The sequence below is a fragment of the Seriola aureovittata genome, chromosome 3 (genome assembly GCF_021018895.1).
Source record: "Seriola aureovittata isolate HTS-2021-v1 ecotype China chromosome 3, ASM2101889v1, whole genome shotgun sequence".
Lineage (NCBI taxonomy): Eukaryota > Metazoa > Chordata > Actinopteri > Carangiformes > Carangidae > Seriola > Seriola aureovittata.
The window spans coordinates 24,537,270-24,548,857 of record NC_079366.1 but is presented as its reverse complement, the minus strand read 5'-3'; the positions used below and the strand labels follow the sequence as shown (position 1 = coordinate 24,548,857).

Sequence of the window (11,588 nt, the reverse complement as noted above, 5' to 3'; positions counted from 1 at the left end):
GTGTGTGTGTGTGTGTGTGTGTGTGTGTGTGTGTGTGTGTGTGTGTGTGTGTGTGTGTGTGTGTGTGTGTCCTATAGTCAGACTCTACTGGAAGAATGCAGTACTTGTGGTCTGACTTGTGTTGCTGTTGAAGATTGCTTCATAGGTGTGACACACATAAACACCTGCGCGCACACACATTTTGACAGTCGAGAGAGAGAGAGAGAGAGAGAGAGACAGAGAGAGAGAGAAAGAGAGAGAGTGAGTGAGTGAGTGAGTGAGAGTGTGAGACAGAGAGTTGTAAGCAGTAACACATTGGTGAGAATAGGGAAGCAGGCGCACGGCACGGGGACCCGCCGGAAGAAGCAGCAGCAGCAGCTTCAGCGCGAGCTGGACGCAGACCGACAAAACACCGGCAGCACGAGCGACACCGAGGCGGCCAGAGGGGCGGAGAGGAGGAGGAGGAGGCACCTGCACCGCGACTCGTTCTCCCCCGCTGCCTCCGTCGTCTCTCCCTCTCGCTCTTCAGCTCTCCTCACCCCTCGTTCCTCTCGGACCGCCGCCGCTTCCTCGTTAAGATGGCTGACCCCAACAGCGACGGAGAGGTACCGGAGAGCGCGCGCGGCTTCGCCCGTCAGGGAGCCCTCCGCCAGAAGAATGTGCACGAGGTGAAGAACCACAAGTTCATCGCGCGCTTCTTCAAGCAGCCCACCTTCTGCAGCCACTGCACGGACTTCATCTGGTGAGTGTCTCTGCCTGTGTTCGTGTGTGTATGTGTGCGCGCGCGCGCGCGTGTGTGTGTGAGGGGAAAGGACACAGGTGATTCACTTGCTGCTGCTGCTGCGGCTCCGATCGGCCTTATTCCACACTGACAGTGCCCAGACACCGCAGTCTTTCATTCATTGTCATTGTCAAAAACACCGCGATGCGCCATTCCCCCCCAGCTCTACAATGCGACATCTCCGCGGGCCTGTCGGGGGATGCGTTGTCGGGCAGCCGCACAACAGTGGCTGCTGCTCGGCGTTACCGCATCGACCCGACACCCATCTCTGAAACTGGAGGTCTGGTGGAGGAATGCAGCTGGAGACACATAGACACAGGGCCCCACTGTTGCTGCGGCAGCTGTGTGGGTTGATCTGTGTGTTCATGTGTGATTGGATATCTGCGTTATAGCTGAAATGATAGTTGTTTAATTGATTAGTCCATTGACAGAAAAAAAATGGGCACTATTTTGATAATTAGTTAATCATTTCAGTCAGTTCTCATTCTCATTCTCATCAGAAAAAGAAAAGCCAAATATTTGCAGATTTCAGCCTCTCAGAGGAGATTTGCTGCTTTTCTTCGTCATATGTCATTGTGAACTGGATATTTGGGATTTTTCATTGAACAAAACAAGATATCTGAAAATGTCACCAGTTTTTAATGATTAATTGATAAAAAACAAACAAACAAAAAAAAACAATCCAAAAAAACAATCATTAGTTGTGCCCCTTAATCTGTATGTATGTGCATGAGTTTTTGTCATCTTGTGATTTCCCTAAATTTCACACGCCTGTCTTCTGTCCACAGGGGCTTTGGGAAACAGGGATTCCAGTGCCAAGGTAAGAGCAGTAGCTTATTCACAAATCCCGCTGCTGCATATGGCTGTGGGTGTGTGGACGGATGTTCACTGTCTGAAGGAGTGTGTCTGTGTGTATTTGTTGTCTTCAGGGCTTCAGGTCTGCACACTGTTAAGAGTGACCTGTTGACTCGTTCGTTGACGGCGTGTTGGTGTTGGCAGGCAGGTGTCAAACTCAAAGCAGGTGCTTGCCAACAGTGATAAATGAGAGTGAGAATCTTCGAACAGGCTTGGGCTGAAGAGACAGTGTGAGATGTAAGAGTAGAAGAGTCGGCGGAGTGGTGAAAGCTGAGATGCCTGGTTTTGGATAAGGAGAGATGGGAGGAAGACAGACCAGGAAGTTAGATTTCTCAAGCTTTTTTATCTCCCCTAACTCAGAGCCTGTCATTTGATTGGATTTGTATAACGAGTTTATGCGTGGGTGGGTGGTGATGTGTGTCTATGGGTGGGCGGCTGGTCGTGGTGGTGGTGGTGAGTGGGTAGGTGGGTGTCTAGACACGGACCTCTGCACAAAATGGTTTCATAAACAGGGCCTTGCAGCAACATAGTGGCATCCCTCAATCACATACATGCTACTGTACTGCAGCAAATGTTCGTCGCTGTGCTCACAGTATCACTTCCTCCTCTTCACTGATCCATCTCAGACACCCACCTCAACTCATCAGGCTTGAGTCATGTGACCAGCCATGTGAGGTTCAGGAAGAAAGTGGCTAAAGTTTCCACACTCTTACACTCTTGTGTAAGACTTCAGTAATCGGGAAGACTTGTGCAAAATGTGTGTGTGAGGTTGTGTTATTCTTATGAGCAGTACAAAGCTGAAGTCCCCTTGTGTCTGCAGGCTATTGGCTTGTCAACAGCTCTGGTGGCGATACAGGAAATGCACTGGGGGTATAGAAAGTATGAACACTTTATGTGCGTGAGTGAATGTGCACAGCCTCCTGGACTAATACTGAACTAGTGTGTGGTGAATTACCCAGAGCTGATAACACATATGCACACACAGTTTAGTAAGCTCACACCAATCAGAGCCTTGGACAGGTAGAGCTGCTGTCAGATCGGGTTTCGTTGTGAGTTTCCTAGAATTAACTGAGAACTCTTAAATTTACAGAACACCTCTTATGCAACAAAGTGGTCTGAGGGTTGCTTGTGATGTTGTGAGTCAGTGATCAGTGGTCACACTGAATCAATCAAACAAACTACCCAGTAGGCAATAATATAGTCATTTGCAGGTTGAAATGTAGGCACCAAGGTTAATGCTGGGCTACATTTGAAAAAAACTGCAACTCAAAGTCCACTTGCTTTTTTTCTTTTAACCACATGCCATGGATGAGTTTACCCAGCTGTCATGGAGCTAAATTGGAAAACAGTTTGGTTAAATTTGGTAGAGATGCAACAATTGATCAATTTCTTGATTTATAGAAAACTAATTGTCAACTATGTCATTTTTCAAGCGACGGTTCCACAAGTTTGTTTCTCAGATGTGAAAGCTTAATGGATTCCTCAGTCTTACATTATAATATATTGAATCTATTGAATCTAATATTGAACTGTTGGTCTGAAAACAACAACACATTTGAATCCATTTGGGCTCTAGGATGTGATTTTGATAGCAAAAATAATCGTTAGCTTCAGGTCTACACTATTCTCAATTTAGCCAAATAAATTCTGCTTAAGAATTTTGTCTAAATTTGATTGTAAAGTGAGTTGTTGTTGTTGTTGGGTTTGTTTTGGTGACAGTGGAGAATGGACCTTAATTTAATGATGAGTAAACAGTATAGATTTAGATGAGGAAATGGTATAGCTTTTATCAACAGGTCAAAAGATTGCTTGTGATGTTCAGTGTTCCCAGTGAAGCTATACGTAATTTCCAAATATGGGTCACACAAATCTTCACCTCAAGTACCCAGTAAATATTATGTAATATTGGTGATGTGCAGGTTGAAGGAAAGCTTTGCATGTAGTTAAGAGCAGCTTGTGAGTCCCATTCATTTTAAAATATATATGCCTACATATAGTAATTAATTTTTTCCCTTATCTTGACCTAACTGAAGGGTTGTATAGTAAGGTTTATAGGCAAGGCAGGTTTATTTGTATAGCACCTTTAAACAACAAGGTGATTCAAAGTCCTTTAGATAAGACATAAAACACATTGAGAAAAAAACACAATGCAATATGAAAAGACAAATTTAAATGGGATTTAAAAGACTAAAACAAAATAGATGATAAAATAGAATACAACAGATAAAAAAGGACAATAAAAAAATGCAGTGCAGTTACAATGCAGTGCATGATATGAAGAAGTAGCCCTAAAGTATATTGTTGAGTAAGATAAAATATAATATACATTTAAATAGTTTGTTTTTTTTAACATTAAACTGTTAATATACAAAACATTCAAGTTGGAGAAATCCTTGAGATGGTGAAGCCAGAATAAAAGTATTATAAGCAGCTGCTTTTCTTTCTCCTGCAATGTGATGCAGAATTTATTTAAACTAAATAACACAATCTAATAAAATAACACAAATATGTTACCTGAAATGTGTATGCAATGTTATGATGACTGATCTCTGTGTTTTGGCTGGAAAGACCAGCCATATGCCACATGTTTTGATGTTTTTTTGACATGTCTTTTCATCGACTGTATTTCTATAGTTATGACATGATTCACACTGAAAATTTTAATTGTGAAACAGCATTTTAGACGATGCCAGAGAGACTTTGACAGGTAGAAAACAGTGAAATTGAGCTTGTGAGTCCTGTTTTATTAGATTAGCGTTGAGGCTTATTTGAACGTGACTTGCAGGCCATAAGATGTTAAAACTGGAGAAATTGTGTTTGGAAAGTGCTTTTCAGGTGTTTGTTTAAACAGCTTTTGATGAGTATCAAACTTGCTGTTGAGATCTGCTTCACAGTGAACTATAGTGATTTAAATGTGTTGAAAGAGTGGTGATAGCCAGCTTTTAACCTATATGTTGTTGGACCAGTTTGTGAGTCATTTGAAATGTGTCCAAATGTGCAGTTAGTGGATTTATTTTTTGCTTATAATCCTACCTAACGTGAGAATAAAGTGGGAGATTTGTAAATGAGAAACTGAGGATTGTGTGAACAGGGGTGTCTTGAAAGGGAACAGGAGGAACAAGAAGGATGTAGAGACAGTTCAGTATAAATGGGAGGTGCACAGCCACACATACCCACAAATCAGCAACTTTTGTCTTGGTGAGGAGGAATGTCACACATCTGGTGTAGACTTGTTCTGGCATGTAGGCATATGAGTGTGTGTTTCTGTGAAAGAAACTATTTTGTATGTGTGTCTGTGTGACAGAGCTGTCTTCTGTGGACTGTGGGTGTGTCTGAAAACCTGAGTAGCAGGTAGAGATTTCTCTGTTTTTCCTGCGTTGAGCTTTTCTTCTAGTGGTGGTCATTTGTAGCCTACGTGAAAACTCTAAGAGCAAAAAGAGGAAGTTACCCTCATGTCATTTCCTGCCAGAGAGATATCCAAGACTGTCACAAGGTCATAATTCTTGTTATTTATCATGTAAGATGAGTTGAGGGTTGGTTTTACAAGAGGTTTTCTGATTTCAAAACGTAAAATCCACTTTTTCCTTTTGTTTTAAATCAATAAAATCGGTTTTAGAATGAAAGAGATGCTGAAAAGAAGCAAGAAACTAGCTATTGGTATTGGCTAATCATCTCGTCTCTACAAAGGCCTTTCACAATGGATGTTTTAACTTGTCTTGGCAAGAAAAGCACAGATGTGATCTTAAAAACATTAATGATAACACTGTTATTGAGTCCCAGTAAACCGTCACAGTGAGCCAGCATGAGTAACATCAGGACCCTGGAACTGAGGCAGCTACATGGAATTTAGCCAGCTTTCATTTTATTATTTACACCTGTGCTTTTCCTCATTTGACATGTCAAAATGTTTCCAGTGAAAGTGTTGTCGTCGTATCATAAGTCAGAAATCACTGAATCGCTGGTAACAAGAATAACACCCCGTTCGTCTGGGGTGCATCACAGGCCTGCGATATGGTCCTGTTCAGACCTGGCTTTAAGATGTGTCTTCGGTGATCAGATCACAAGTGGTCAGCTGTAAGTACGTCAGCTCAAACCTGCCATTAGAATTTGTCTCCACATGCGTCTCCAGTGATCGGATCTCACTTCCCCGTTCTATATGCAAATAAACACATGTGTTGTTGTTTTTAGCCCGTCTGACTATGACAGACAAGTCCATTGTCGATGTGTTTGAGAGAAAGAGAGAGAGTGAAATGATAAAATATTTTCAGATTATTATGAAATGGTGGCCGTACCAGTCAGACTGTGGTGGAGGACGTCAGTGGAGTAGGCGGTCCTTCAGTGTGGCCCAGGACGCAGTCCAAGAAGCATCCAAAAAAGACTGAAATGCTAGTGCCCAAACCAACCAAAAGGTGTAAATTCATCTCTCCAAGACTCGTATGCATTCTTTCCTATGGTGTAACTGTGTCAGTGATCGGTGTGTGGAAGTAACACTCATTGTCTGATTTTCTTAATACATCCATGGTCTCTCTCTTGTCTCTTTGTGATATCTGCTGCTAAACTTGCTCTGAAATTACACTGAAATTAGCCATTGTTCTCTGTCTCATTAAAGCAACAAGGAAAAATGTCTCTAGCGATTTGAAACATAAGGTGCACTGAGCCTCTGTAGCGTTTCTCTGATCTCTGATCAGTTCAACCACTGAACGATCTGTGTGGGTGAGGGAGCATTTATCTGTATCGGTGAGTAAAAGCCTGTGAAGACAATGAAACTTATGTTTTGCCAGTAATTCATAAATGTGATTCATTCATGTTTTTATTTTAGGTTATTGATAAGATAAAGGATAGAGGCAGATCCTGATTTGCATGTAGCATGATTTGCAGATTTGTGGCCTGGTCAACGCAGGTGTTTGCATGTGGCAAAAGTGTCTTAAATTTCATGTTGATTCTATCTGGAAACAAGACACTTGAAGTGATACGAGTGTACAGCCACACTAGAGGCTGTTTGAGGCCCAGCGCTGCTTTGAGCTAAATGCTAAGATCCACATACTAACATAATCACAATGAAAATGCTAGTAAGCTGATGTTAAGCAGGTGTAATGTTGATCATATTCACCCTCTCACTTTAACATTTCGCTAAACTTTCTCTAATTAGCACTAATGGGAATGTCATTAGTTTTGCAGGTATTTGCTCATATTTACGAATCATAAATGACAGTTTTGTCATGATCACGAAGAAAAGTCGATCTGCAGAGTCATTAGGATTCATCCTCTGGAGACAATAAATGCCTGCACCAAATGTCACAGTTATCAGTTAATATGAGGACATTTCAAAACAGAGATGGATGGGACAGACGAGATCTCTAAAAAGCATTTACTTTATCTGTAACTTTAACTCTAACTGAGAGCAGTCGGTGTACGTTTGTATCGGGTGTGTCTTTTCTCTTATAGTCTAACTCTAACTGTCTTTCTGATGAAACCTCTGATTATCACAGATCTTTCCACTTCACATCCCACTGACCTCTGCGCTATGGCAAGATGCCTATTTGCTTTTCAACAGGAATAAGAATGAATTGCTCTGTCTACAATAAAACTGCTGTAAAAACAATAACTAAAAGCAGTGACAGGCAGCAAGAACGCCAAAAACTATAGAGAAAAATACTGCTCATATCTCCTGCTTGAAGTGTCATTATTATTGATGGGATCACTGTGGCTGACTTTTGATCCTGATCGCTGACTGATCAGTGGTTGAAATAGTATCTTTATTATTGATTGGATGACAGGCCAGCCAGTCGAAGATATCGAGTACACGATATGTTCGTGACACTGTGGTTGTGGCCGAGAAAACAAGCACATATAGTACGCTCGTCCACAGTTCAGTCGCTGCTAGTCAGTGAGCTCCTTCACAATGAATTTTAAACTCAACAGATCAATTCCAGCGTCAGTGCTCTGGAAATGGCAGATGCCAGGATGCTGTGGGATGGGGCTGAAGACGACATGAACAGAGGACAACAGGTTCATGTTGGCATGAGACAGCGTTAGGGCTTCAGTGTAATTTAAAGCGTGGTATTAGGGATGCGTATTGGTTTACTGATAGAGCTGCAACTAATGATAATTTTTCACATAGATTCATTTATTTTATTTCTTTATTTTAGCTCAAAAGTATCTATTTAATTTGAAGTTGTCTTACCTACAGACCAAAACCCAATGGTATTCAATTTACAAAGATATACAGCTCATGGTGATATCTGTAAATCTGTTTTATTTATTTATGTATTTATCTTTTTTATCTATTTATTTGTTTATTTATTTTTTTGTCCAACCAAGGTTCCAAAAAAATATACAAAGAAACATATTTGATTAATTATCACATGAAAGACAGAAAAGCAGCAAATCCTCAAAATGGCTGAAAATAATTTTTCTATCAAACAACCAATTATTTCAGCTGTATATATTTTATATTTTTTTGGTGTCAGACAGGTGAACCTGTTCTGTGTGTACCAGTGAGAATACTGTTTTCTCTATGTAGCTCGAGATCTTCTTTGCATACAGCCAATCAAATAATTTTATTTTAACTTGTATGGGCATCATTGTTCTACCTCTATCTATTTGGCTCACGGTGACAGTAACAGCTGGTTAGTGACACGGTGACAGATAGGAGCCGCAAAACACAACACAAAAAGAGCCAGAGACTTTTATACACAGTCTATGCTTTGATCAGTAACCCACATGAACTTTACAAGTAATGTCCCATTCTTATCTGCAAGCGTGGACATGTCTGCTGAATGAGCAATCCACTAAAAATCCACAGGGGGGAAGTTGAATATCCTTAGCACATAGATCAGCTTAAAGACCTGTCTGAAAACATCAGCATCGATCACTTTAGGTGCTAATAGCACCGTTGTGCATGTAGTTTAATACAAGATTAATAAAGCCGTCCTCCAGCTGTTTTTTTGAAGAACCAGTGTAGAAGAATAAGAATTTACACAATCACGTTAGCCAGAGTTAGTTTAGCCACATAAGAGGAACGGGGCTCAGGTGTTTCCTGTTTGACATGTTGTAGAAGTCACTGAAATGTATATGTAAAGTTCTTCAATCACTGTTAAATCATCTGGTGTGTAACTCTTAAAGGGAATTGCAACGTTTGACATGAGAGAAGATTCAGATTGGTTACACAATCTTGTAGTGCCTCAAATATTTGATACAAGCTTGTTTTGAAAGAAAAAGATTAAAATAAGCCAGAGGAGCCATATAGAGCCTTATTTATGACTTTGTTCTCATTGCCATGTCTAGTCTGTGGAGTCAGCCTGACCTCTTTATTAATCAGGTGTCACAGTGAATCATAATAATATTAAAAATGTTTTTTTGCAAATATCAGAGGGAAATGTCTAAATAGTGAAAATCAATATATTACATCATGCGCAAGAAGTCAAGAGGTAAAGTGAATGACAACTGCCTTTATTAGCTGCCCCGAGTTACGACGGTACCGTAAACTGTGATGTGATTAGTCATTCGCAGTGAATTTAATGGCCACATCTTTGAGAAGGACAGACTAAAAAAAGCTCTCCATTTGTGTTTGTTGACAAGGTATTATTATTATAAGAGGAGTTCATGGGAGTTTTTGGACCGGTGTGTGAACTCAGCTTCATTCTGTTGCTCCCTACCTGCCGGTTAACTAACATTAGCTAGCAGCTGAAGTCAAACACAAACAGCAGGAGCAGATGAATGAGTGTTCGAACTTTTTCTGTTCTGTCTGTGCTGATACTGATAATCTAAGTGAATATCTGTGCTTCACTTACCTGAACCCTGTGGTATGGCATTGCATAGATATGTGGGATGCTTTGAATATACATATCAGTGACATCCTTGCGGGTGGTGCAGGCATTTTATTGTTCTTGCTCAACTATTCTGGATGTGTTCACACATGATTCCAAGATTTTTACCCAATTTAGCAGTGTAGCTATGTAATTTGAAGCAGCTATAATCATTTTCTTTGGCTGCACCGCTACAGTGGCTGAGTGATCATATTTGCACCACTCGTCAGCTGACTGCTACGTTACTGAGTTGGACTTTCTGGTGCAAACAGGTGCCATTGGGGGGGAGGGGGCTGTTTACAGGCCTCAATGTTGCCAACTTGGCGTGTTGTTGCTAGATTTAGAGACTTTTTTTCAAACGAGACTAGGTATAAACCTGGTCCATGGCTCCACCGTGTATTGATGCCAACTGGGGTCTTAGGGCTACACCTCCGAACTGCTCTGGTTTCCCGGCTGCTCTGGAAGGGAAGGGAGGGAAGTGGAGGAGTGCTTCCAATACACTGAGCCTCACCTCTACTACGGCAAATAAACTACTTTCATTACATGTATCATTATTACTAAAGGAGGCAGTGATACAGTGTTAGTGGGTGTGCAAATATAAATTCTTGCCCTCTGTACTGACGAGGCTTTTGCCCGTATCTGCAAGTTGACAGGATTGGTTCCTTAGGATATGACATATGAAACCCTGGCTGTCTGAGGATGCTTTTTTGAGACTTTTTGGGAAATACACAATCATTGTGATGGCTGCAAATTTTGCTCATGATGTGTCTTGTATTACATAAAAAAACATGATATTTACAAAAAAAACAATCTGTTTTTAAAGTGTAGTCTACATGATATGACATGAATGCAGCACTAGACAGAGTGTTTAGACAGCAGTTCAGGAGCAGGGAATTATCTTTGAGGCTCAGTTTATGTATGCATGTTGAGGCCCGAGTGATGAATACTAGTGTCTCCATCTGTGGTTTGCTGACTGGTAATCGTCCAACATGGAGGAACTTCCTGGTGCTCCTGTTGATGTCAAACTGTCAGCCCGCTGTCAACCTGGCAGCTCCTCGCATCCCAGTGTTTTTCTGGATTGGCTCTGATTTGATGTTAGCGCTGTCAGTCAGATAAAACGGGAAGGCGATTGTAGACTCGACTTTAGGGCTCAGCCTGGTTGCTAGGCAACAGAGGAAAGACCTCCTCGGCAGGTCACTAGGCCTGTCTTTCAGTAGTGTGTGTGTGTGTGTGTGTGTGTGTGTGTGTGTGTGTGTGTGTGTGTGTGTGTGTGTGTGTGTGTGTGTGTGTGTGTGTGTGTGTGTGTGTGTGTGTGTGTGTGTGTGTGTGTGTGTGTGTGTGATGGAGCAGATTTATGAACAAAAGGCTGTAAAGTGTGACTGCCTTCTTCACTGTGCATTCTGCTGCTCCACTTCTCTTCTTTCTGGTTTTCTGACACACATGAATTCTCCACCCCCTCACATTGCCTCAAACCCAGCTGTGCCCCCATCCCATCCTCCCTGCCCACACACACACACACACACACACACACACACACACACACACACAGAGCCTCTTTCTTTGTTTGACTTTATTTCTTTATCACTCTGTCTTTCCCTCTTGTCCTCCATCTCATTGTCCTCTTCTTTCTCTCCTCTTGTTTCCCTTCTTTAAATCACTCTCCTCACAGTTTGTCTGCTCAGTGTGCACGAGTTCAACCATGCTGTATACCCTGTTTACCACCTTCACACACTATTAGTTCTGTCTGTGGTTCAGTATCTGTCGCTATTTTGAGTTAAAACTGCACTAACTGAAATTTACTGTGGGTCCAGGTGTCCGCTGATGTGACCCACTCTCTCTCTGCTGCACAAATAAACACACGCACATATGTGCAGACATAAGCTCTGTTGGTTAACTGCTTGAAACCTGTGGAAAGTGCTGCCAGTGGCCACGCTGCCTCATGAAAATGTAACGAGAATGTGAATAATTAAGATTAAACTAGAGCGTAATGTCACCCTGTGCGTGTGTGTGTGTCTGTATCTGTGCGTGCGTTTGTGTGTGTTTTGTTCTCTTTTTAATATGAAGTCCCTGCTGTTACATTAGGTGTGTTAATATTTGCTTGTGAACATCTTAATTCCATTTCCATTTTTTTAGTCACTTTAAAATGGAAGTGGTTAAAATCAGCA

At 41.5% G+C, this 11,588-nt stretch overlaps 1 protein-coding gene across 2 annotated transcripts in view; it reads left to right on the top strand.

Annotated features, from left to right (window-relative positions):
- Positions 1 to 227: 227 nt before the first annotated feature.
- LOC130166001 (protein kinase C beta type-like) overlaps positions 228 to 11,588 on the top strand; it is a 35,218-nt gene continuing 23,857 nt past the window's right edge. The window contains exons 1-2 of one of the 2 annotated variants that reach the window (XM_056371252.1): positions 228 to 721; positions 1,549 to 1,580. In XM_056371252.1, coding sequence (XP_056227227.1) covers positions 558 to 721; positions 1,549 to 1,580 — 196 coding nt within the window. In that variant the 5' untranslated portion in view covers positions 228 to 557. The remainder of the gene's footprint in view (positions 722 to 1,548; positions 1,581 to 11,588) is intronic. The other variant, XM_056371251.1, reaches the window with a different exon arrangement.